This window comes from Gopherus flavomarginatus, chromosome 13 (genome assembly GCF_025201925.1).
Source record: "Gopherus flavomarginatus isolate rGopFla2 chromosome 13, rGopFla2.mat.asm, whole genome shotgun sequence".
In the NCBI taxonomy this organism is placed as follows: Eukaryota; Metazoa; Chordata; order Testudines; family Testudinidae; genus Gopherus; species Gopherus flavomarginatus.
The window spans coordinates 27,590,837-27,616,446 of NC_066629.1; the positions used below are offsets into that span (position 1 = coordinate 27,590,837).

The following is a 25,610-nucleotide window of genomic DNA, read 5'->3' on the forward strand; positions in this document are numbered from 1 at the left end:
TCTAGCTTTCCATGTGCAACTTGAGAACCAGGGCTGTGCCTGGGGTGGGGGTGCTCAGCGGTTCTGAAAACAGGCTCTATGGTGTCTCATACCAGGCACCCTGCAATGAAAGCCCCCAAAATCCGAGTCTTGGCCTCAGGAGCTATCAACCTGTGGAACAGCCTTGGTGTGTAGGGGAATGACCGAGGTTATTTAGGTGACCCTGCTGGTAGGAGCAGGGAAGGTTTCTCTATAAACATCGATAATGTGATTTGCTGAAAAGCCAGCCACGCAGTCTCACAGCCCACTGCCATCCCCAGGGCTGCTCGGTTCGGGAGGTAGCTTCGTCCCCTGGCCGCCCCACAGCAGCCTGCCTCCTGTTCAGGCCCCCCGGGAAGCATTGCTCGCAAGTCTCTAGCCCTGACGATGATGGGGAATGTGAGCACATGGGAAAACCAGCTATGAAGTCAGGGACAAAACCTCCCTGTACATTCACCAGGAGCCCTGGCGAGCTTCTGTCTATAAAAGGACTTACTCCATCAGACCCCAGGACCCTGTTTTGTCCCGGCCCTGAAAATCATTTGCTCCCAGGCATGTGGAGAATGCTTCCCACAGACGCTTTAGTCACTGTCTTTCAGAGTCTTTCCCCAAATATGGTGCCTGGGCACAGAGTCATTGCTGTGATGAGGGGCCTGGCTTCTCAAACAGAGAGGCGGGGTGGGGCTGGCGGGGTGGGGCCCGGAGGGGGTGCTGGTGACATCACTGTCCTTCGAACTGGCCTTTTAGCACAAGGGCCAGCCTCCAGCATCTGCAGATTCCAGACTCCCAGGCAGAGCGTCCTCCGTGAGCATCTTGTTGTAAGTGCATCCTCGAACCTCCGGCTGTGAGCCTGGAGTGGGGCAGCCGGGGGGAGCGGGGAGCAAGGCAGAGCAGATGCCTGCTTTCCAAGCTAAACAGAGAGCCAGCAGGGTGGGAGGCTGGGGACAGTAGCCTTGCTCTGAGCTCTCTCCTGGCCAGGGGCTCTAACAGGTGAAGAAATGCACGGCAGGGTTCTCAAGCTCTCGTTTGGAAAGCCTGGCAGAAAGGCCTTTGATTTCTCGGTGGGTTCCTGGGGTTTGCCGATGGGAGGCTGCTCCCTGTGCATTCTTTCCCCTCCCCCCCGTCTGCTAAAACTGGCAGGTGGGGGATTGTTCCAGGGTCTGTTCCCTCTCTGTGCTGAGCAGTGTCCCTGCCAGACATTGAAAGGTGGCCGAACTGTGGGGAGGGATGGGGGGATGCCTGAGGGTACCTTTCCTCTGTGCAGGACCGTCCAGTGCCCACCCACCCAGCTGCTCTGCTCGATGCTTTCCAAGAGCCATGTGCAGGCTATGCAGGAGCACCCAGCTCCCTCCAGGAGCTCAGGCTTGCAAGAGGAAGGAAGAAGATTCCTTCCCCCGCCCTTTGTTTAAAAGCTAAACTTATTTCTGCGTCTCCCACTGCATTCCACAGGCAGGCGGCCTGGCCCCTGCTGGGGATGGGGCTGCGTGTGGGGAAGATGCCTTCCCTAGCTGGGCGGGCCGGTCCCTTGGTGTGCTAGGGATGTGTCTGTGTTAGCCAGAGGGAAACGGGGCGGTAGGCAGTTACTGGGGAGTTTGCAGAAGTAAAGAACTCTGACAAAGGAAACAGATGAAATGGACCCTGGCAGGGCTGAATGGATGTTCTGAAGCTGACTGGAAATGGTGCAAGGGGCGGTGGTCAGAGATGCTCAGGGCTTATGGGGCTTGCAGAAGCTCAGCTGCATGCTGTGTCCCATTCTCACGGACCGGGCATAAGAAGAGTGTCATGGCGTCTTGCCCAGGTGCTGTGGAGTGGGGAGCTCAGCCCTTAAAGGTACAGACCCCAGCACCACATACGGTCTCTGAGGGGCTTTTAAAGAACAGAACATGGTACACAAATGGCACAGACCACTTGTAAAAGCAACCTCAGGACACTGGCCGGAGTTAGTGCTGTGTCTGCTGACCCATTCGTTAGCAAAGGGGGCCCTCAGCCCCACATGGCAGTGGGGTTAGCTCCTCGCCCCATTGCAGGAGTGCACGTCTGGGGGAGTGTGATGGCGCCCTCTTGTGGTGAAGCCTGGTCTGTGATGAGACTGGCATCCTCTGGGACATTCCCTGCTGGGGGCTGCCCCCGGGGCAAATCCCTGGGACCCAACGAGCAGCTGGCGCCTGTAGACCTGCAGCCAATAAATGCTTTGGAATCATACCTGCTTAGGTAATTCGAAAGGGCTTAAAGTCCAGGGCTGGCTGTTCCACGTCCACCTGGCAGCATCTCACACTGGCCAGGCCTCTAGTTTTCTGGTGGCCTAGGTTCTTCTTCAAGCCACATTCTAGAGCCTGGGTGGGACCTGTTTTACACATGAGGTCATGCTGGATCCTAGGAGTCTCTCCTGGCCTGAGATCTGTGACTCTGTCACTCCCAGCTTGATGAGATGCTGCTCACCCTGTGGGATGCATGGGGACCAGGCGGAGGACTAGATGTTCAGGATGCAGGTAAACTCGTAGATGCAGAAGTGGCTGCCCGCTGGAGCAGGGGTGAGTTTCCTAGGCTGGCGCCCAGACAGGATCAGCCAATGATTTGTGAATGCACTGGCAGGTTTCTACTTAGCAGGTGCTAATTAGCCTCCTGAAGCAGTGAGGGCTGGCCTTGAGGGACAGGTTCTCCACTGCTTATCTAGGGGCACTCACCCCAGGCAGCGAGAGCCAGGGGCTGCTGTCTGCTGCCAGGCAGAGCTAGTGGGATCTCCGCACACTGACAGCTTAGGTGTGGGTATTTCTTAACTCTGCAGGGATACGCCGTCTCCTCCTGGCGTGCTAGCAGATTTCTCCATTTCACGTGGGAGCTGGAGCCCCAGTGATCACAGCGGGGCAGGGAGAGAACTGGAAAAGTTCCAAGTGCCAGTGCATGCACCCCTCCCTCTTCACCCCACACAAATGGGGAGCAGGCCAATCCAGAGGGGCACCCTCCAGGCATGGGCATTAAAATAGACTGCTCTGCCTGGCTGCAGTGTGGCGACGTAGGGGGCCGGGGCTGCATGGCTGGGGCCTGAGCTACTTTATTCACTGACAGTGTCACGCTGAGGGTTGCTTGTGTCTTGCGGCACGAACTCCCCTGGGGAGACAGAAACTGGCCATAATCATTGTTGTGTGAGAGAAGCTCAGAGGGAAAAGCAAGAGACGGTGGGTGGGTTTTTGTGAGTACTCAGCACTGGCCGCACTCGGCTGCATTGCAGCTAACAGGCGTTTGACCAGCGACTTGCATGGGAGCAGAGAGAACCTGAGTGCTTCGGAAAGTCCTGCTCTCCTGCTGCTGTACCCGACAGTTCCAGAGTCGGCTGGTAACCAGGGGCCTGCCTGCGCTCAGCGACGCCAGGGCAGCGGCGCTGACATCAGAGGGGTGCGTGGGTGTGCTGGGAGCAGGCTCAGGCTCTGGCAATGTGGCGCTGAAAGGGACAAATCCATCCGAGTGCATCTCCACCAACACCAGCCAAGTCGCATGGGGAGAACTCTAGCCCCAGGCCCTTATTTCAAGTTTCGGCCTCCCAGACACGCTGCTTGGCTGGGCCCATTACCTACTGGCCACTGACTGGCCACTGATGGCAGCATCTCAGAAAAATTCCTCCTTCTCAGCTGTACCAACCTCTCCTGTTCCCCAGCTTAACCAGCCCTGAGCGCTGCGTGCTGCAGGGCCCTGTGCTGAGGCAGCCTGTGGCCTGTGACAGGCCCCAGGTCCAGCCAAGTGGCTGCGGAGCAGCGTTCACAGCCGCCAGCTCTCGCCACTGTGCTGCAAGGCTCGCCACAGCTGGTGTTTTCCAGGAGGCTCCAGCTCCTTGAGTCCTGGAGCCAGGAGAACCCAAGCTGCGCAGCATCCTGCTGCAAAGAAAAGCTTGAGCCTGTGACCTGGAGTATCCGAATGGCTCAGAACCCAGACAGCAGAGAGGCAGGCCCGACATTTACCATTTCAACCATCTCGAGAGGTGTAGCCCAGTCTTATGAGCCCTATCTCCGGGGTTTGGGACATTTGGGGCTGGCCAGGCTGAGTCACTGCAGGAGAGCACTTGAAAGTTGTGGCTGGGAACAGCCATCTCTAGCCATGCCCGTCGGGCTGGGATCAGGGGATCCTAGGGGATTTCTGGAGCTGACACAGCAGGGTAGCTGGGAGGCCACAGGATGTGGCTTTTGCCTAACCCCAGCATCTAACCAGGACTCTTCCAAAGGAGCTAGCTATTGCCCCTGCATGTGAGATCAGGGACGCTGTCTGAGCCCATTAGCCTTCGGGGCCTGTGGAAGCCCCAATGCTTGGCCTGCTTAGACCTGGGCTGGGCACTGCACTGTCTGGAGCGATGCTGCCTTGGCGAACGGGGCAGGACCCACTAGGGCTTCTCATCTCTGTGTGGGAGCCAGGCACTGAGCATCCTCTGGGGGCCAGTTCAGTTCATCCACCTCCCCGGCCCGCAGAGCTGTAGCCCTTCCCTCACACGCCCATGGGCTGCTGTCAGCCATCTTGTCCTGGGGATGGCCTTACATGGTAATCGGCACGGATCCCACTGGCAGGATCATGCAGCCCGACATGCTGCCTCTTGGGTTTGCAGAGCTCATGCCAGTAACTGCCCTGCCCCCGGGATCTCAGCAGGAGCTGGGGCTGCTCCCCTCCTGAGAATGGGGGCCTGGCGCTGCAGAACTGCTCTGCCTACAAGGCTGCTGTTCGAGCCTTTCCAATAAAACGCAGTCAGAGCAGGGGGACCCCACCCTCCCTGATCACCTGCTGGGAGCAGCGCTGCACACTCCTGAGTGCTGCATGTCTCTGGGTAGCTGTGCGATAACACAGAGCGCTGCCCCAGTCCCAGGGCAAAGCCGCCGCGTGCCGAGGGAGTCACTAGCTCTGTGCTGACTCTGCTGGGCTGGGGGCGCTCGGGAGCCCACTGGGGACCTGGTTCCTAACCCAGAGTGTTGTTGCACCGGCTGAGACTGGGAGCGAATGCCTGCTGACCTGAGCAGTAGCAGTGGCTTGTGTCGCAGCCTGTCTGGGCACGGGACTCGGCATGGCAGGGACAAACATGCAGCTCTGAAATCCAGCCAATGGCCCTCAGGATGAGGCGGCTGCATTTTCACCTGACCTCCCAGCCGCTGCGGGCTAGTAGTTAAGAGTTGTTCTTGTGGGGCCTGGGACAGCCCCAGCTCCAGGAAGAGCTGCTCCAGCCTGCCGGGGTCGGGGGCGCTGGCACAGCGGTGGGAGCACACAAAGACAGATTCAATGCCGGGGGCAGAGGCTGCTGCAGAGCCTGGAGGGGAGGATAGTGATTCCAGCAGCCAGCAAAGCAGCCACAGCATGAGGGGACGCCTGGGCGAGAAGGGCAGGGTCCCACAGGGAGGTCCTGCTGGGGTTTGGGGGCAGCTGTGAGGTGTAGGACCAGGTGCACATTGGCAGCGAAGACCCCGGCTGCACCAAGCAAAGTGTGCCTGGCTAGTGTTACCTGCTGATCCCCTGACTGGTCGGGGGAGGTGTGTGGAGGCAGAGACATGGGGAATTGACCCCCAAGCACTTAAGTGTCAAGGGTGCCAACCCCCCAGGCGGAGCTTGGCATTCGTGTGGAGTGCGAGTTCTGCAGAGAGGGCTTCTCCCAGCTTGTGCTCCCGGCGTCAGTGTTTTGTTTACAAACAGAGGCACGGTGATTAAGATCAGAAAAGGCTGGTATTTAATTAAGGAGCTGGACGTCCCTTAGATGAATCCAGGGCCCTAGGCGAAACTGCCACCTTGCACCGCCCCCAGCCCTGCAGCAGCTCCCCGTCCCCCCTGCCCTGAGACACGTCCCCCCCCCACCCCCTGGCCCGGGGAGCCGCGCGCGGTACCTCCCCACCCCAGCTCACCTCTGCTCCGCGTCCTCCCCGAGCACGCTGCCCCCTGCTCTAATTCTCCTCCCAGGCTTGCGGCACCAAACAGCTAATTGCAAGCCTGAGAGGCGGGAGAAGCGAAGCAGCTACTGTGCGGTGGAACCCCCGGGCTGCCGGCGGTGCGCTGACCCATGGGAACCCCTGGGCTGTCGGCCGCTGCTCAGACTTCCTCTCCCCCCCCCAGTGCAGCGGCCACTGAAACGCTTTAAAATTTTTTTGGGGGTGCTGCTTTTTGGTGCCCCCAAATCTTGGCGCCCTAGGCAACCGCCTAGTTGGCCTAAATGGTAGCACTGGCCCTGGATGAACTTGTAAAACAGGAAGCCCTCTGTGAATGGGGTGTTGAAGCGTGAACACAGGGGACTCAGAAGAAATACAGCCAAGCCCTCTGAGCCAAGGTTGCATTCAGAAAAGAGGAAGGTGTGAGGGGCATAAGTGAAAAGAAGGGGCCGAACCGCAGAGCAGGGCTAGCAGTGACATAGAGAAGTTCCCACGCTACCTGTGGTACTTACATGGCTCCATCACTGCAGTATCTGAGCGCCTCACATCACAGCCCCTCGGTGAGGTCGAGCAATGCTATTATGCCCATTGTACAGATGGAGCACTGAGGCACACACAGACTAAAATGCAGATTTTCGATGGTATTTAGGCACCTAGTGGGATGTTCAAAAGAGCTTAGATAGTTCAGTGCTTTGTAAACCCCACTAGATGCCCAGCAGCATCTTTGGGTGCCTAAAAACTTTTCAATCTCAGTCCCTACAGCACTGCCCTGAGGTCGCACAGGCATTCCATGGGTTGTGCAGTGATGCCTGCTGTGCCATTTTAGATTTTAACTGAAAACCACTTTGTTTTATCATTTTTTGTTCTGAATTTGAGAAAAGGAAGGAATGAGAAAGTGCCGCCTGAGTATTAGATGTGATTATACATCAAATTCTTAGGATTTCAGCTGTATTGAGACCAGTTCCAGAACAAAGAACAGAAATTGCATCCTGTGATGAAGTGGGAATGTTCTTGATGTGTTGTTTTGACTGCTGAGTGGGGAGTATTGAGCTGGGAGGGTTGCAGGGGCGTTTTGCTGGGACTGCCTGCATTGGGGAAGGGAGCATACCTGAGCATGTAACATGAGAACCCGGGGGCGGGGGGGTTGGAGGACAGGTAACACCTCTGCCCAGGACACTGGACAAAGGGCACAAAAGCTAGGGGAGGGGCCGAGGGGAGGCTGAGTGAGAGGCTGGAGGGAGTTTCAGTTTGAAGCTGGCTGGGAAATGGAGAGGGGTGCCCCAACGGGGTTGTGGCCTCCCTGGGGCCCCCAGACGCACCTAACTAACGGTGGTCCTGTTGTCTGTACCGGCAAGACCCGTTTGGACTGTGCTCCTGTCATCTAAATAAACCTTCTGTTTTACTGGCTGGCTGAGAGTCATGGAGAATCGCAGGGAGCTGGGGGTGCAGGGCCTTGTGTCCCCTACACTCCGTGACACATCCACAGAGTCCATAAAATCGCCCATTATTGTCATGGTTTGTATTAGTCACTGGGCGCCATCTGTGCACTCCGCACTGTTCAGAATATGCCAGAAAACGTAGTCCCTATGCCTATGCATATAAGATGTGTAACTCTGGATAAGACAGCTCAGATATTTATGTATGACGTGTTTAGTTATTGACCACACGTTATCACAGGTTCATTGTGACGGTTCTATCTATGAGTGGAGTCCCTAATAGCAGTAGAAGTTTTTAAGGACTAGAAGTTTTGTGTCTCCAACTTTCTTTCAAAAGGAAGCGCTGCCCAGAGCTCCTGTACCTGTTTGTTTTCCTTTCCTGCCTGCAGTGGCCCTGAGATACCTCAGAAATCTCAATTTTTTTCCCCCAATTTAAAACATTGAATTTTCTTGGTGTTTTATTTAAAATATTATGTGAAAACTGCTCCTCAATCACTGTAGTGTTGTGTTTAAGAACCTTCTGGGAAGTAACTAGCCTTTAAACAGAAGTGTAAGCAGTGTTCCCAATGCTCATGATTTTTGTCATGAGTCTCATGAGAATTATTGTGTTCCTTAAAGCCCCAGCTCCTGGAGTCAAGTGATATGTGATGATTGCAGCTTTCCTTCTTTCAGAAAAATGAAGTTTCTAGCCCTTGTGGCTGTGGAGAAAGCTTCAAAATGTGACCCCCCTCAATGTACCTTAAAGGCTCAAAAAGCAGATTGTAAATAAAAAAACCCACCAATCTATTATTTTTACATAATCTCATAATTTTAAAGTCAATCTCATGATTTTTGGTGAGCCTGATTCTTGATTTTTGAAAATGTGGAGTTGGCAATACTATGAAAGTGACTTGAATGTGTTAGTTTCACTCCTGTTTAAAGTCAGTTTCTAGTCTGTTATTTGTAGTATGGTAACACCCGTAGAGCCCCAGGCAGGTGCAGTATAAACTCACGAGGCCTTGCCCTAATAAAATGTTTCCAAATGTTAAATGATCTGTTGTAGCTTGATGAACTGCAAAAAAGGGATAGAAAGTCATCTAGGTTTTTCTACAATTGTTTTCACTGTTGTATTCAAGAGTTAGTAACCAAGTAAGAACATAAATTAAATTTTAAAATCTAACCAGTGTCCCTTAAGTGAATTGACACAAGATGTCAGAACAAGAGTGGGTCTAATATTTATTTTATTTTCTTTCTTTATATAGAAATTAGAAATTATCTGACAGGAGCACTGTATCTAAGTCATTAGCTGCAAAAAACCAAGGAGTTTTCAGGTGCCCAAGTAGCCTTTAGAATCACAGTTAAAGTCCCTCTGCCCCCAAACCTAAAATGTCACCCCAAGTTCAAAAAAGAATGAGATAAGTTCCTGGAGGATAGGTCCTGCAGGGCAGGCGCTTCAGGGTGAGTGGAGGGTGGGCTTCCTTTCCAACTCGTCGTCTTCTCCATCCCGGGACAGGAGCCAGTCGCTTTCGCCACTGGAGGCATGCAGTTGTGGAGGGAGCCTGTCACGAGCCAATAGAGAGGAGTGGGTGAAATTCTCCTCCAAGAGAGGAGGATGCTAAAGCAGAATGCCCCATTCCTGGATAAATCTAGTCCAGGAACTTGTAAGGGGTGTGCAGTTCCTAGGCTGTTGTCGCTGTTTGGCGCTACAGGGGATTGAGACCAATAGCAAACAGAGCTGGGTCCACGTCCCGCTGGGCAATGTTGCTGTGCATGTTAAACAGCTACTGCATTCTGTGTTGGGGGAGGCGGGATGCTGCAGCCCAGTGGGGGGAGCAGTGAGCCCCCTCTAGCGTTTGTGTCAGTTTGTCTGCACATGGCCTTGGGCCCCTGGGTGTGGGAGGTTTGGTAGGAAGGTAGGATGGATTGTTTTCACACCACCCAGCTCAACCGTGTGGAATGGAGTCGAGAGTACCTGGCTTGGTTCTGGGCATCACAGACTGGGAGCAGAAGTCATGGCCCTCCACACCAGAGCAGGTCCACAAGTTCAGCTGCTGGAGGACCTCTCCTCTGCAAAGAGTTTGGTTTTATTTGAGCACAGGGCAGTGATACACCCCAGCCCAGCCCAGAGCCTTGCTGTCTAACATTACACAACATGGAGCTCTGCTGCTGATCACGCTCAGTGCACTGGAGAGCATGAGACCACTGGCTAAAGCAGGGAGGATGTAAATGTCAGGAGTCTGGCTTTGGGGAGTGGAGCCCCTTGGTGCAGTGCATAGCAGATCTCTTCCTGGCCTGGACCCCCCCACATCTTCTCTGGCTCCCTTCCCACTCCAAAGCGCTGTGCCCAGCCGCAGCTTGTGCTTGTCAAGTGCCCCAGGAGGGTGCCGATGGGAATTGCCCATGCACACAGGTTCCCAAACTGAGCTCCGTGGAGCTGGTGCCCTGCGGAGAGCGGGCTGGTAACAGGATTCTGCCTCCTCCTGTGGCTAAAACCACCTGCAGGGGCTTCCCAAGGCTGCTTTTTCCAGCAGCATTTCCCACAGCCACGTTAAACACTTGCGGCTGGTATGGGGCAAGGTTCCTGCAATGGGGCATGGGATAGCAGGTGCCCAAGAGAGCCAGAGCCCCCATTATTGCATGGTGTGAAAAGGGCAGACTCTGGCAGTGCCCCTGAGAAGCAGCTTGGGAGGTGCTGGGGAGGGCAAAGAAAACTCGGGGTCCATTGTGTCTCCCAGCTCCACCTGCAGAACCTGAAACGGGAATTGGCTAGTAAGTGTGGGCAGCGAGTGGCCGCATAACGTGTGACTCACCCCCTTGTCTCTGCTGCCGAGAGAGAGCCAACAGTGCAACCCAGCTTCTGTTTGCCATAGGCCGGGTTCACACAGCTTGTTTCCCATCCTCCAGGGCTCGTTCCATCAGTGACCATGGCAAACAAGGGACCCTCCTATGGGCTGAGCAGGGATGTGCAGTCCAAGATCGAGAAGAAGTATGACGATGAACTGGAAGAGCGCCTGGTGGAGTGGATCGTGGCCCAGTGCGGGGCTGGCGTGGGACGCCCTGAACGTGGCAGGCTGGGGTTCCAGGTCTGGCTGAAGAATGGCGTAGTAAGTGCGGCTTTTCTCTAGGGCCGGGTGGGGGCCAGGCCATCTGCTGGCTCCCTTTGCACTGGGCCATTCAATGCTGCATCTGCCCTCTCCTTCGCTTGCAGGTGCTGAGCGAGCTGGTGAACAGCCTGTACCCAGAAGGCTCAAAGCCTGTGAAAATCCCCAAACCTCCTCCCACCATGGTCTTCAAACAGATGGAGCAGGTGGCCCAGTTCCTGAAGGCAGCTGAGGACTATGGTGTGGTGAAAACAGACATCTTCCAGACAGTCGACCTGTTCGAAGGTGCGGGTAGGGGGCTGGGCGCATCAGCTGGTCCTGCCCGTGTGACGGGCTGATCCAGGCATGCATTACTAGTTAATCATCTACAGTATTGTAGCCCCCAGGAGCCCCAGTCACCGAGCAGGGCCCCATGGCGCTAGGCATGGTACACATGCACAGAACAAAGAGCTGGTCCCTGTGCCTGGCTCTCACAATCCGAGTATAAACCAATTGATATGAGATGGAGACAGACAGGGTGGAGGTGTCCAAAGAGTGAGTGAGCTGAAGTGTGGTGCTCCCTTAGGAGCTGGGCTTCCTCCCTGAGCCCATTCTTGGGGGGTAGGAACCACCCCCCCCCCAAACTGGGAGTGTAAATAGGGTAGGCCCTGCTGCAACTGGTGTGTACTTACTGCATAGGACTGACAAGCCTTTGCTGAGTGGTGGCTCATGTTCGAAGTTGCCAGCAGGTAACACGTTTGCCTCTTTGCAGGCGTGCTCTACAGCCTAATCCCAAAGAACAAACACACGTGCTGCAGAAGCTGATGTAAGGACATGTCTGGGGGTGCTGCTGTGGGGCGGTGGTGAGAGCAGGATCCTGGGGGCCAGGCACACCCCTGCACTGTGCTGCACCTCTCTGTGCCCCTCACTGAGCAAGGCTCCCCCAGCTTTGTGGGTAGTGGAAAGCACACCATGTGGGTGCAGAGTTACATATCACATGCGCACAGAGGTTTCCGGCACTCATGTATGACACACCCTTCCTTCTGCAGGCAAGGACATAGCAGCTGTGCAGAGAACAGTCATGGCCTTGGGCAGCCTGGCGGTCACGAAGAACGATGGACATTACCGCGGGGACCCCTCCTGGTTTATGAAGTAAGCAGCAAAGCATCCCTTCCCCGAGCCCGGCCTCAGCATCTCCTGCCGCTGGGGGCAGGACCTCAGGAGCAGAGGTGTAGGGGGTGGGATCAATGCTAGCCCCTCCAAATGGGTGCCAGGCCTCCGGGCTGGTAGCACAGGGTCTCTTGCCTTTCCCCTGCGTTCGAGCCAGGGGCTGTGTGCAGAGCTGGTCAAACCGTCAGTTATCCGGGGCAGGAAACTTCAGTGGCTCTGTCCTTGATGAAACTTCCCAAGGCCAAAAATTTGTTTTGTCACAAAAAAGCACCACAAAGTCAGGAAGTTGTCAGGTTTTGAACATCCATTTTCCGTACAAGGTGTCAGGCCTTTCCCCCCGCTCCCGCAAACGGACTGGAAGCAGGGACCTTTTCGTGAACACGCGGACGAAAAGCTGGTTGTTCTGGTCAGAATGACTCCCCAGTGAACAAGTTTGGACCAGCTCTAGTTCCAGGGAAAATCTCTGCACAAGCCCAGAGGTGTGCAGAGCCCAACTGGCTGTGAGGGCGGGGAGGGGAAAGGGAGGAAGGAAAGGGATCCCATCCCTGCTCTATCCTCTCCTGCCCATCAGCTGCGTCCCTTCAGGATGGGATGCTCAGGAGAGCAGGGGCCTGGAATGATTGTTTCTCCCTCTCCAGGAAATCCCAGGAGTACAAACGGGATTTCTCCGACAGCCAGCTGAAGGAAGGGAAGAATGTGATTGGCTTACAGATGGGCAGCAACAAGGGGGCCTCGCAGGCTGGCATGACAGGCTACGGGCGGCCCCGGCAGATCATCAGTTAGACAGCCACGGAGAAGAGAAAACAAACCCCATCACAGGAACTGGGTCCTTAGCTCCCTCCTGACCAGAGCCCAACTGCAGCCAATGTGAATAGAGCCAGTGGAGCGCAAAGGCCGCCAATTGGACCGAACCCAAATCCATTGGTATTACCACAGTAAATTTTAAACAACTCCTAACCCCAGCCCACAAGGCGATGCAGGGAGTGAGGAGGGGAGACTCCCCCCCGCCCCAAGTATTTCTCTATAGGAGAAACTTTATTTCAGCCACAAATATTGACCACTTGCTCCATTTCCCAGCGTCGCCTTTCCTCTCAGACCTTTGCATGTTCTCTGCTTCACTCCCCATGACGTAATTGTATTGTGAGCTAGGTTTTTCTACTGTTCTATAGAAAAGGTTGTTACGAACATCCTCCAATGTTACACCCGCCCCCAAGAAGGCTAAATTGGAACGCACGTACCTGTAGCATACTTGGAATTACCCAGCCTTTCAATAAATCTTGCACAAGCAAAACAAAGTGCTTTTGTAAAGATCCTTGCAAACAGGAAGGAAGTCAACTTAGCCTCTGTTTTGTACTTTTTTTTTTTTGGTCAAAATTAAAAGAATTATGACTCTACTTCAGTTTGCTGAGGGTTTTTTTATTTTAAAGTCTGACTAGCCCATCCTGGATCTTCAGTTTCAAGCACTCACAAAAACTCAAGCCGAAAAGCATCAAATGGTTTGAGTGAATGCTACAGAAAAGAGGGTAATGGCAAGCTGAGTGCGTTTCTAACAGAGCTGTTTTATTTCAAACAGGAATTAGTGCAGGAAAGCCCTATGGCCTGTGTAATACATGTCAGGCTCCATGATTACAGTGGTTCCTGCTGGCTTTATAATCCATGACTCAATGAAAACCCAAGTCCTCCCCCAGCTGGGCAAAGAGACGAGACTGATTTTGCAGCCACGTGTTTGTCCAGCAAAGCAGGGGCACTGATATCTTTAAAAGATACTTCAGACATTTAAAACATAGCTACTCCTCCTTGTTCAAGCACTCAGAAGCTGGACACACAGAGCTTTAGGGGAATTTTGATTTTTCACCCTCTGGTTTGAATGAAGCAGCCTCAGCCAATGGCCCTTTTTGGCCTGAGTTGCTGATTTTTCTTTGTTTGGGTGAAGAAGAAGCTTGGTTGCTTACTCATCCCCGTCCGTTATTCCCCAGCATCCTCTGGCATGTCTGCAGAGCCCTGGGCATGCCTAACATGGTCAAAGAGCCAGTGCAGGGAACAACAGGCTGATGTTTCATCGGTCCTACAAAGCCAAGGCTTAGGTCAGTCAGCAGCAGTGGAAATACAAATCAAAATCCCACCCCGTTCCCTGCATGCGATTACAGTTCTGAAGTTAGGTCAGCGTTCGGCACTGAAACGCTTGGGGCAATACTTGTCCGTTGTCTGAAGGACAGCAGCTCACCAAGGCTGCAGCAAACAGCCAGCTGTGGGAACTAACCACCTGTCTGCCAGCTGTTTTGTGTGTGGTTCTAAGTAGGAATTAGCCATGCCAATGGCAATTTTCTCTGCACAGCGAGCAATGAATGCCTACTGACATGGCTCTGCTAGCCTCTTGGGGTGGCCCACCTGCCATCTGCTAACCGTCAGAGCCACCCATGCAGGCTGGGTTTGAGCCTCAAGGGTCCTGAACACAGTCCTAGGGATGTTCCCTGGCTCTGCGGGTGCTCAGCACCCCTGAAAATCAGCCCCTGCCACCCTGAGAAGACCAAGTCAGTCAAAACTATGCTCCACGCCAGCCTGCCTGCTGGCAAGTGCCTGGTTAGCTTGCTCTTCTGCTGGGGGGAGCGGTTGGAATGCTCAGAGCAGTTTAAAAAGCAGCCAACTGGCGCACAGAGAGATTTCGGCTTCCAGTCTGGTTTTTAAATACTTTATTTTGGAAAGCTGCACAAAAAGGCCTTTGCTGTTTCAAAAATAAAACCCCAAATCTCTAGAAAAAGAAAAGCTCCCAAAGTCTGTGATGGATTGTTGCAAAAACAACTAAAACCCCCAACCCGTTAACCTCAATGTAACGTTTAAAATGCTCACATGGAAAACCCATGCAGGATTTAAAATCTGCTCCCTCAGTGTGGCTGACAGAGGAGCACTGTGCTAAGCAGCAGAGCAGGCCATTGCTGGAGACACACGGTCACCGTAACACCCTCATCCAGCCATGCAGTGTATTGCTGGAGTTGGGGTCCTCTGATGGCCTCCCCTCAAGCTGCTGGAGGGGCGCAGACGCTTCTGCACCCCACCTTCCTCTGGGCCCTGTCCTGGGAATCTGACACAGACATGCTATAGGACTAGACCAGGGGAAAGACATCTTCTCACTGCACTCGCTGGGCCAACCAGTTGCGTTTGCTGTGAATGCCCTGTGCCAGGCCTCAACGTGCACACCAGGCCCTTTACTTTCCTCTAGCCAGACAATGGCTAGTTTGTGAGAGGATGGGGTGAGCGTGGTGGCCGGAGGGAACAGCAGGGAGAAAAAGGTGCAATTACTGTTGTTGGAAATGGGCAAGCAGATTGTTCGTCAACATTTGCTCTACCTGGCTAACATTAGCCAACTACTAAGCGATCCGGAGGTGAAACATGTGCAGTGGGCTGAGACTGCTGCTGCCAGCAGGCAGAGCCCAGAAAACATGGACGGCTGGGTAAGGCAGCTGGCTGAGGAAGGGTGAATGAAGCCTCCAGTCAGCAAAGCAAAGGCCACTAGATTTCATGTTGGCTACCACAGTCAACCAAGTAGCTACACACTATGTAAAGGGCCTTCTCGCGATGCAGGACACCTTCACCAAGGATGCCTTAATGGCCAGTTAGGGTCTCCTCCCAGGGAGAACCACTGCTTTAAGCAGCAGGCTTAGACACACTCCAGGTCCCCCTGCCTCTGTCCCAAGCAGAGACTTTTCCAGCAGAAGCTGCGATGCCTCAGGTAGATGAGGGGGAGGACAGCATCTTCGGAACTTAAATGACAAACACTACAAGCCAAACTGTGGCTGTTGCTGGCTGAGCAGGGCCCCGGTGGATTGGTGTGAGAGCTTCCCCCTGCCCTTGTGCCATGAAAACAGGAACAAAGCCAATGGGATACAAGGCAAAGACAGACAGATGGCTGGCCAGCACACTCTGTGCTCATATGGCCCCAGCTGCCATCCAGCTAACACAGCCATGTGCAGGGCTGGGGAAGTCACATCCAGTGCACGACACTTCTCCCGGGGCAGATGACTCTGCATGAAGCCTCACTCTGCCCCCCCCCGCTAACAGGCCAAGGGCTCCCAAGAATTTCAGAGTGCCCAGCACACGCCTGTGTAAGACCATGACTGCATGGCAGCAGGAGCCCATGCACCTACCTGACTCCTGCCAGTGCCCTAGCTCCCAGGGGCTCTGGAAAGGGACAGCCTAGCTCTAACCTTCCCAGCCTGCTGGTTACAGGCAGGCACGGCTGATCAGTTCCCCATGCCCCAACTCACTCAGTGATTTCTCGAGGTCCCCAATAGCTCTGGAGCATTCGCAGAGTCTGGGTGTCGACCCTTGGGCTGAGCTCTGGGAGGCAAGAAGTGCACTGGGCATGAGCGAGCACCCGTGCTGAGGACAAGAGACAGATAGGGCATGCAGAGGGACAGCTCAGTGGCTGGACTCCCCTCTGGGGGAGGCATCTCAGAAAATCCAGCCCCGACTCAGTGAAGTAACTAACCCTACAAGACCGAAGGGACTGTACAGACGTCAACCTGGGGGCGGCCAGACAGGGCAGCCTGGCAGTGCCACCCTTGTGTCCAATACAGCGTGTGGCCAGGCCGTGATCGAGCTGGCTGAAGGGCTGGGCCCTTAGTCCCTGCAGGTCTGTAACAAAGGGGGTGACAGTCTCCTCCACTAATGCAGGTTGGGGCAGCCCCAGGGCTCCTGGCAAGGGGCCTGGGCAAACTCTGGGGCATGCAACCACTCCTGGGCGTAACCCCAGAACATGAGCCAGAATCACCAGGTCCAGAACCCAGGCTCTCTCTGCTGCAGAATCACCCTGCATGAGCCATTCCAGCATCCGAGTACCGCAGCCGCGGGGTTTGGCTGCAGCTAATCCAACAGTAAGAGCTGTCCACTTTCCTAGGGCTGTCACTGAAGGCAATGGAGATTCACTGGGGTCAAAGTGCTGATAGGAGTCAGGCTGGGGCTCTCCCTAGGCTACTCCCCCACTCTGAGAGAATTCCTGAGGGGCCTTCCACCATCTCCGCCTTTCCCCCAGGACTGCGCCCTGCCTGCAGAACGCATGACAGGGAGGGCACCAGCCAGAGGGCCTGGGGGCTGCCCGCATAGAAACCTTCCGGCTTCCCTCTCCAACACCTGAGAGCACCACTGCAAAGCCAGCCCCAAGACAGCACTTGGACTCGCTGAGTGCCACCATGCTGCCCCGGCAGGAGAGCCCAGGTTCCTCCACCAGCAGCCAGGCTGGCCCCGGGCGGGCACCCTGGGAGACAAAGGGAAGCTCAGTTCAGCAGATGCCGGGTGCTCACGAGCAGGGAGCAGGAGCGCAGGGCCTATGGCTGAGGAAGGAGGGAAGCCGTGAGTTTCGCCCCTGGACAGACTCGGTTATGAAATGAGTTAAGGCTTGTTTTGTTTATAAATGGCAGGGACAGGCGCCTTTGCAATGGGGAATGTTGAGAGCAAGACACTGGTCCCTCCTCTCAGCCATGGGCCTGTGTCACCCGAGCTACATCCACCACCAGCGCCCCCCAAGTCAGCGGTGGCTCTTGTAGGGGGTTGTAACGTCTCCCGCCGCCGCACCCAGGGAAGGACAGTACCCAATATCAGCCAGCAGGCCAAGCTCCCAGCTCCCGCTAGCATGTCTGCTGCTCCCTGTCTGCTGAGAGGAGTTCGGAGGCTAGGTCCCGGCCAAGATACCCTGAGCCCGAATGGATTGCTTCGTGTAAGCCTGCAGTTCGGCCATTGCTGTGAGGTTTGGGGTCCTGGGGACTCCAGATTCCCTCTTCCCCTAAGTTCTCTGGGGCTTCCGGGCTGGGCAGTGGATGCTCCGACTCCATCTCCACGTCTTCCATGTCCTTCCCCGCATTGAGCGGGATGGACTCCATATCCATCCCATTCTCCATGTTCTTCTGCCGCCCAGCCCTGGGGTACCCCCTGCAGGTGGGGAAGCTGTTGCACGTCAGATTGAAGACCACGTTCTTTCTGGACAGGTAAACCTCCAGCATGTAGTAGATAGTCCAGAAGACAGCAAAGCATCCCAGCAACATGAGCATCTGGGGAGGGGGAGGGGAAAAGGGAAGGAGAAAACCCCATTAGAAACCAAAGCCTCCTATCGAAACCCAGGAGCTAGTCTCTTCTGCTCTCTCTACCCCAGTGGAACTGAGTGCCATGCTGGTAGCCATGCCAGCTGGCCTGAGAGGGGAGAGAGTCCAAGGACGGGCCTCAAACATGCCCACACCTACTTCAGAGTCTTGTGTTTGCTGCGAAGGAGGAGTGCAGATAGCTTTGTAAGCTGCATCAGGCCAGCTGGCTCCCTTCCTCCCAGGGGCGCCTGGTTTAGCCGAGGAGCAGCCTGAGCTCAGTGGAGTGGCCGGGCTCCAGGACGGGACCTGGGGAAGATCCTTGTCTCTCTGGGCAGCCATCGCTCAAGCCAGCGAAGGAACAGCACGCGTGAGCTCGCCAGGGAGTCACGTTCCAAACTTGCCCAGTAGGGTGGGGGCTGCAAAGTGGGACCTGTGTGTTAATGTTGGGGGGCCGCGAAACCTCAGACATGCAGGAAACCCCTTTCCCCGCTGCGTGGCACTGGAAAGCAGAACTGGGCAGAGCCAGCCCTTGGGAGGATGGTGAATGGACAGGGCAAAGCAGCTGCTGTGTGGGATTTGCTCACTAGGCCCTAGGAGGAGGCGGATGCCCAAAGGGCCGGACCAGGGCAGCATTCGCAATGAGCGTCCCTGTGTTGATAGTCTCTGGCCTGCCAGCCTGGCTTTGCTCCCAGATGCTGCTGGCCAGCCAGTTCAGCACCAGCAAGCAGGGTCGATGGGAACTTTTCAGTGCGTTTAGTACTGCCCCACAGGTCTTCACGCCGTCCCCACTTAGAAGGCAACATACCGAGTGCCAGCCGCAGGGACCCTCCCTCTGGGGAGAGGGGAGTTCGGGGTCCAAAGCCTAGCCAGCCCTTGGCTTTCTGCTGAGACGGGCAGCTGGGGCCTGGCAGTTCATGCTAATGGTGTGTTCATGGCTCTTGCCGTGTGGGTCCGTGTACGGTGGGGACCGGGCTGAGACATGCCCTGCCCAACTCATTCCAGCAACCAGCAGTCACGTATTAAGTACTCTGGCTTGCTGCTGACTTGGACAGGACAGGAACTGGTGCCCCAGAGGACACACTCCAGATCCCACTGCTGCCCCCTCGAGCCATCCAGCCCCCAATCAGCTCCCCAGAGCAAAGATGGGCCCCTGGTGTACTCTCTGCGCAGGCCCTGCAGGCTTTACCTTGAGGGTGTTGGCTGTGATGGTGTACGGCTCCTCCTCGGAGATCTCCAGCCCTGGAGGGCACGGCAGGGATTCACCACTGCTCAAGTACTGGCCACTCATGGCGTTCTCCAGCAGCCTGAAGCCAAGACACACATCCAATAAACTGACCCAGACAGGCCCCCAGAGGCAAAGCAGCCAGGAAGAGGGCCGAGGAACGCAGCACTAGAGAACGAATGGTCCCAGCAGGTGGGCTCCCCTAGGCCTGCCTGGGGAGGGGAAGTCAGAGTGGGAGACAGCCCAGGCAGGGCAGGTGGTTTGTGGCTGAGGAGAAGAGTTTTGATTGCATCCCCCTTGTTTCGGCTAGCGCAGGGAATGGCTGTAAAGGGCTGTGGACTGCTGGCTCCAGCACTGCCATGTGCTGGCTGGAGCAGGCCCTGAGGAGCAGGATGGGATGAGGTGTCTTTCTCTCAGATCCCCTGCTCCTGTTTGCCCCATCTGGCCACGGGGCCAGTAACACATACACAACCAAGAGACAGGCAGGGCTGATGCGAGAAGAGAGAATGTGTGGACACATAGGCTTTTACCAGCAAGCAGGAGACCATCCCAGAGGCCCTGACCTGTGGGTTAGGAAAGCAGGTTTCCTCTCCTCCTGGGGTCAACTTTTGCTCAGGTCTAAGCTCCTAGAAGAGACACCAGCCCTGCAGGGAGGTGCTCTGCCCCCGTCAGTGCGTTTGCTGGCTTTGATCTCCCCAACGCTCCGGACTAAGCACAGGCTAAAGAGTGGGGAGCGGCAGCTCCCAGGGACTATATGTGTCCCCTTCGGCAGCCAGAATGCACCGTTCGGTAACGAGTCTGACAGGCGGCATGAGAGTTAAAGGAAAAAGTGCTTTGAACTGATCAAAATACGTGATTTGTCACCTATCCACCAGCTTAAAGCCCTCCACGCTGCTCCTCAATCTGCCCCTGGCAGCCAAGCTGTCTGTGAGGGCCTTGTGCACCCCAGGACCTGCCAGGCAGAATCGGATCAGATGCTGGCTTCATTCAGCAGACACAGAGTTCCCTTGCGCAGCCACCCAGTTCCCCCAGCAGATCATTCCATGGGGCCAGCTGCAGACCCTAGCCTAGTGAGTCCTGACTCCATCTCCAGGCTGCTACAAACCCCACCTCAGCTTCCCCTCACCAGGAATCGGTTCCAGGTTCAACTGTACGTTTCTCTACGTTTAGCACCCCAGGCAGCCTCTGTGCTGCTTACAGACACTGCTGCCAGCCAAAGGGCAGCAGCTCGGATTTCTGAGGTGATAAAGAAATCAGACTCCCTCTCTCTTTAGAACCGAATTCCCCCTCATCTCACAGGGCCCTGGGGCTTTCTCCCTGGGAGCTAGATGACGGCAATCCTCATCAGAAATGCGAAGCAGCACGCCGAGTGGCTACAAATGGATTCCATGCAGCTCTCTCTACCTCATTTGATGCTTCCTGGGCCGTGGAAGTTTGACCTATTCAAAAATCTGTCCAAATATGAAAACCCGCTGCCAGGCCTCAGCCCGGCCTCACGGCTCCTTTGTGAAAGGAGGCTCCCATACCTTCGCCGTTCCCCCATCTCTGCCGGAGTCCATGAAGAGCCGTAAAGCGTCAGCTGCCACTGCTTCAATGTCCCTGTCTTCAGCGTCTCATCCCCTGGAAAAGCAAACGGAGACTTTCTCACTGGGTCCACGTGGTACCTGCTGCTGCAGCGTACCAGAGAAATCAGCATTCCTGCCTGCAGACACAGCAATGGCGACCCTGTCTGCAGAATAGGGGAAGGGAACCCTTTGTGCCTCCTAGCCTGGGAAAGAATCAGTGTTCTTGGCATTATTCTGTAATCCTACGGGCCGGAGCATATGGTGGGCACGTGGCCTCAGCAGCAGCTGGGTGGCACATAAACGACTGCTCGCCTCATGGGAAGGCCCACAGCACAGTTCCCAGAAAAGTCCTATGTGCTGCCAGTCTCCAGACCCAGCAGGGAGAGCTTGGGGGTCAACCCAGCCATCCTGCTCTGGAGGCCTGGGCTCCTGCCGGACTCAGGCCCTCACTAGTCTCAGCCTAGCCCAAAGTGAGCACGTCCCCTCCCCTCAGTTAGCCGCCTCTGTCTGCACTGGAGAGGCCCTGGCCTGGATGAGCAGGAGATGCTGCAGGGCAGGAATGAGCTGCACCGGTAGAGCTGATGGGGTGCACAGGGCTGGGACAGCAGGGAGGTTGGGACTGAGGTGCGTCAGCATGCTGCAGAGAGCTGAATAGCAGGAGTGCAGTGTGGAAGGACAGATGAGCGGGGGCAGAGCTGTAGAAGACCAGCTAATATAGCACCTGCCTGGATTATATCCAGCCCTGGGCCCTGCACTCCCCACCTGTCCTGCAGAGAGGGAATGGGCCTTTCCCCCAGGAACTCAGCAGCAGTCAATGGATTCACCCTGCAGGGCAGAAGGAGACTGGAGGCTCTGGAACTGGGCGAGGACCCGACACACAAAGGAGTCAGAAATGAAAGTCGACAGCGGGCCATTCGTTTCCCAGAGAGGGAGGGACTCACCAACATCCCTGATAATGAGTCTGTACATGCCCTGGGCTTCCTCCCCCCAGCACCTCACTGTGGAGAAGGTCCAGTCAGCAAAGCCGTTGGGATCTCTGCAAGAGGGAGGAGAAAAATACCCCGTGAGGAGCAAACAAGCCACTGGGCACTTGTGCCTGGGCGTCAGGTCTGCAAACAGATTCTGTCCCAACGAGATGGCCAGGAGATCAGGAGCTGGCGGCCAAGGCAGCAGGGGCTGGGTGTCCCTGGCCTCAGTGCAGAGCACATCACGTAAGCCAACAGGTACAAGCCTGGAGATTAAAGAGCAGAGGTGACGGCGACAGCAATGCTTCTATCCACGGGCCAGAGGCGGCCTGGGCGCTGCCATACGAGCTTTCCCACTCCACCCTGGATGGTGAGAGAGGGACATTGGCCTCATCCCAGCGCTGCCTGCTTACGTGTGCTGCTTTCACTGGGGGGACAGAGCCCAGGGACAGCTCATACTGAGGGCGGTGCTGAGAACTGGCCAGGAACCCGGGAGCTGCAGCTAATGAACACCCTCCCTCTCCCCGCATTGCCCCCGAGAGATGGACAGAAGCGGCTCTGTCTGGATCCCCCTGCAGCGGACTCGCTGGGCTCTGGGGGCGTGGAGTGGAGTTCTCCATGGCCAGCAGGTCTGTGTTAATATGGGGCAGGAGCGGGCTAGGAGTCAGTTAGGGAGATCCTGGGAAATTCTCCCTCCCCACCCATGGAGCAAAAGCAGCACCCAGCAGGCTTCTGAATGCTGGGGCTGGAAAGGACAGTGGGGTCACATAGGGACAGAAGCTCCTGAGTTAATACGGTGCTATCTTTGTATTACGTGTGTGGCTTTCAACTACCCCTTTTCACTCCAACAACCCACATGGAAATGCCTTTGCTGCACGTGGTCCACCCAGCCCCCTCTTTCACCTCCAGACCCCTGACTTTATAGCACCTGGGAAGTCACCCATCACTGCCCCTCAAGCCCATCCCATCCCTTCCTGCAGCTCCCGCCGGCAGAGTTCTGCCCTGCTTACGAGTCCAGGCTCCTGGTTGTCCCAATCCTGGACACCATGCCACTGGGGCAGAGGAGTTTGATTTCCAGGTTGCCACGGCGAGGGTGGATTATGGTGATGGTCACTGCCACGTGCTCCAAGGTCCTCATGCCAGACAAGGCGAGGTCGGCCGCTGTGACTGGTAACGAGTAAAGGCGTGCAGGTGTCAGCAGGCTGGTTAATAGGACACATACACACAATGAGCACTCCCCACTCCCCCCAGACCTCCCCGCGCTGCATGGGAACAATGGAGCGACACGTAGGCAGGACACATGCTAGACACCTCTCCAACGGACTCTCTGCCCGCTGCCTGTACATGCAGCAAGGCTGCTCTCGTTTCCAATTCCGGGCACGCTGGCACCAAGCTCTGCGATCAGTGTCTCAACTTCCCATGAACTGATTCATTTTAATTGTTAACAGCCCCTTGCCACCCCCGTCAGCTGCAGGAAAACAGCCAGGCCTGGAAAAGGGTTCTCCGTCCCCTCCTGCCATCAGAGGAAGGCAGCTGTACACCCAGCTGCGTGGCTTGCAGTGCCTCAGCTGTGACTATGCTGCCTTGCTTTTCACGCCTGGATTGTGCGGCTTGGGCTGTGGGCGCTCCACTGGGAATTTCTCATGCAGCCGGAATGCAGTGCCTGTCTTCCCACCAATGCAGGAAGTTTGTCCTAAACAGATACACAGGTGATATCTGGTCAGAGCTTCCCTCCAGCATTAGGAGTTTTTGCAAATGTGCTTTGTTCCCAAAGACAAATCCTTCCTCAGCACAATTTTGCAAAGCAACATAACTGGATTTAGCAGGGTGACTCCTGCTGAACTCTGGCTATTATATACAGCAAAGACAGGAAATTGAGGATTTGAAGAAAGATGAGAGATGCGGTGTCGGATAACTGCTGAAGAAAGTAGTGGCAGCAAGTACTTAGAAATGTTGTATAAAAAAGAATGGATGCTCCTTTGATATCCCATAACATGTCAACTGCACCTGCAAAGCCCTAGTTGGATCTATGCTCTTCTCCCTGCGAAATAAACTATGTGCCTGTGCTGTGAAGTTAGTAGGGCTGTGTGTGCCACTGTGATGCGAATGCCATGACAAGAAGCTTCCTTGCATCTTCTTGCAGCTCACCTAAGCTTGCAGCCAAAGCGAAATGCTGCATGTCACATGCTCCTGGCCCTGGCTCATGCTGAATGCTCCAGCGCTTCCCGACAGGGATGGCCCTAGGTACACTGTGACACACTCTGCTCTTTGGAACAGATGGGCTGAGTTCAAGGTGACAGACAGACAGGCCAGTTTACCACAAAAATTCCACACAGTCCTGACTCAGGGACTGCGAATTCCAGAGCAGGAGAGGAGGTGCTGGTGTGAAGGTTCAGGGCTGCAATGAGAACCCTTCAACCCTCAGCAAATGTAATAATAATCCTTTGCCCCTCGTCGGTGCCTTTCGCCCGAGGACCTCCAAGCCCTTTGCAAACATCAGTGAACTATGTCTCACAACCTCCCTGTGAGCTAGAGGCATCGTTATTTCCATTTAGAGCTTGGGAACCAGAAGCATTGGGAGGGTAAGTGACTTGCCTAAAGTGGCAAGGGCGTGAGCACTGAAGCTGAGAGATGAACCCAGGAGTCCAGACTCCCAGTCCAGACTCCCAATTTTATAGGGACAGTCCCGATTTTTGGGTCTTTTTCTTATATAGGCTCCTATTACCCCTGCCCCCTTCCTGATTTTTCACATTTGCTGTCTGGTCAGCCTACTCCCAGTACACAGTTTCAACTAGGGTGACCAGATAGCAAGCGTGAAAAATCAGGACAGGGGGTGCAGGATAATGGCGCCTAATTAAGACAAACCCCAAATATCGGGACTGTCCCTATAAAATCGGGACATCTCGTCACCCTAGTTCCAACCACTAGTCAATACTGCCTCCCCAAAGGAGCTACCAACGAGAAACTGTAATTAGCTAGAGAGTCTGACAGCAGCAGATTTCAGCCAGAGTTAAGGGTGGCTAACAGAGCTGAGCAAATAAGTGATTGTTCAGTTTGGGGGCCAAACCAAAAAAATCCAATCCCAATTCTGGTTCATTTTGAAGCAAAACTGAATGTTTCGCTTTTCTCACTGAAAGGAAAACAACAACATTTCACTTTGCATCCAAAAACACCTCAGACGAAACAAAAACAAAACACTTCCCAACCCTGAGAAGAAATGAATTATTTTCAGGTTTTCGTTATGTTTCCTTTTCAGGTATTTTCATCCTTTTTCGTTGTTTATTTTTAAATAAATATAGTTAAATTTCAAAACAAAATATCCCAATGTTTCGTTTTAAGAGAGTTGAAATGAACCAGTTTGACCTTTTCAACAGAGAGAATCCATTTTTTCCCAGGCACAACTGGACCTGAATTTATGAATGGTTTCAGTGCAAAGCCTCCCCCATGCATTTTCTGACAAATTTACTATTTGCCAGACAATGTGGCCATCTCTAGCTCTGACTGCCCTCCCAGCTCCCCAGTCAGGAAGCAGGTTGGCAGCGTCTGCCTCCTGTCACGGAGTGGGGGGGGAGTCCGGCCCTGCACCCCTCTTCCTGGGACCCACAGTGACTCTTAGCCAGCCAGTAAAACAGAAGGTTTATTGGACAACAGGAACACAGGTTACAGCAGAGCTTGCAGGCACAGTCAGGACCCCTCCACCGAGTCCTTCTGGGCTTTCAGGGTGCTTGGATCCTAGCTAGGATACCCTGAATTCCGCCCACACAGCCCCAAGCCCAAACTCAAACTGCTTCCCTCCTGCCACTCCCTTCCTTTTCCCTTCCTGGGCAAAGGTGTTGACCTTTCCCCTCCCTTACCTAGCTCAGGTTACAGGCTCTGGCATCGTCCATCCCCTAAAGTCCTCCCCTGCTCTCCCACTCCCCACACAGACAGCCCCTACTGCATCACACCTCCTCAGCCCATTCCCGAGCTACAGGGCCAGAGGTGCATTAAGGACTCTCCTGGCTGCTTTCACACATGGCCTTCCTTAGCAATGGAGTCAGCAGACCTCTCACGTGTGTGGTGACTAAGAGGCCAGTTCTAGGCTCCCTTCTTGCCTGCGCTGAAGGGTTAAGTCTCCGGGTGAGTCCCCAAGGCACCTGGTTGGAAAGCAGAGCCAAGTGCATTCCTTCGGACACACTTCCCCCACGTCTCTCTTCTGGCATTTCCCAACATCTCGTTT

The 25,610-nt window shown here is 55.0% G+C and overlaps 2 protein-coding genes across 4 annotated transcripts in view; one reads left to right on the forward strand and one right to left on the reverse strand.

Moving 5' to 3' along the window:
- The first annotated feature begins 720 nt into the window (after positions 1-720).
- On the forward strand, positions 721-12,962 carry TAGLN (transgelin). Its single transcript, XM_050921918.1, has 5 exons — positions 721-836; positions 10,223-10,422; positions 10,527-10,704; positions 11,448-11,550; positions 12,207-12,962. Exons 2-5 carry the CDS (start codon positions 10,243-10,245, stop codon positions 12,349-12,351), a joined length of 606 nt encoding a protein of 201 aa, XP_050777875.1. The 5' UTR covers positions 721-836; positions 10,223-10,242; the 3' UTR covers positions 12,352-12,962.
- Positions 12,963-14,241: 1,279 nt separating this feature from the next.
- The window catches only part of PCSK7 (proprotein convertase subtilisin/kexin type 7), a 62,615-nt gene continuing 51,246 nt past the window's right edge, over positions 14,242-25,610 (reverse strand). For all 3 annotated transcript variants that reach the window (XM_050921886.1, XM_050921885.1, XM_050921888.1), the window contains exons 12-16: positions 22,402-22,558; positions 21,368-21,462; positions 20,388-20,481; positions 18,826-18,943; positions 14,242-17,609 (exon numbers count right to left, since the gene is read on the reverse strand). In XM_050921886.1, coding sequence (XP_050777843.1) covers positions 17,190-17,609; positions 18,826-18,943; positions 20,388-20,481; positions 21,368-21,462; positions 22,402-22,558 — 884 coding nt within the window. In that variant the 3' untranslated portion in view covers positions 14,242-17,189. The remainder of the gene's footprint in view (positions 17,610-18,825; positions 18,944-20,387; positions 20,482-21,367; positions 21,463-22,401; positions 22,559-25,610) is intronic.

What these genes read in the sequence shown, in the direction of transcription:
- TAGLN (XM_050921918.1), top strand. Translation starts at nt 10,243, where the DNA reads ATGGCAAACAAGGGACCCTCCTATGGGCTGAGCAGGGATGTGCAGTCC. An exon ending in GACAGTCGACCTGTTCGAAG is followed by an intron (nt 10,705 to 11,447) that starts GTGCGGGTAGGG and finishes TTCCTTCTGCAG; the next exon opens with GCAAGGACATAGCAGCTGTG. An exon ending in GACCCCTCCTGGTTTATGAA is followed by an intron (nt 11,551 to 12,206) that starts GTAAGCAGCAAA and finishes CTCCCTCTCCAG; the next exon opens with GAAATCCCAGGAGTACAAAC.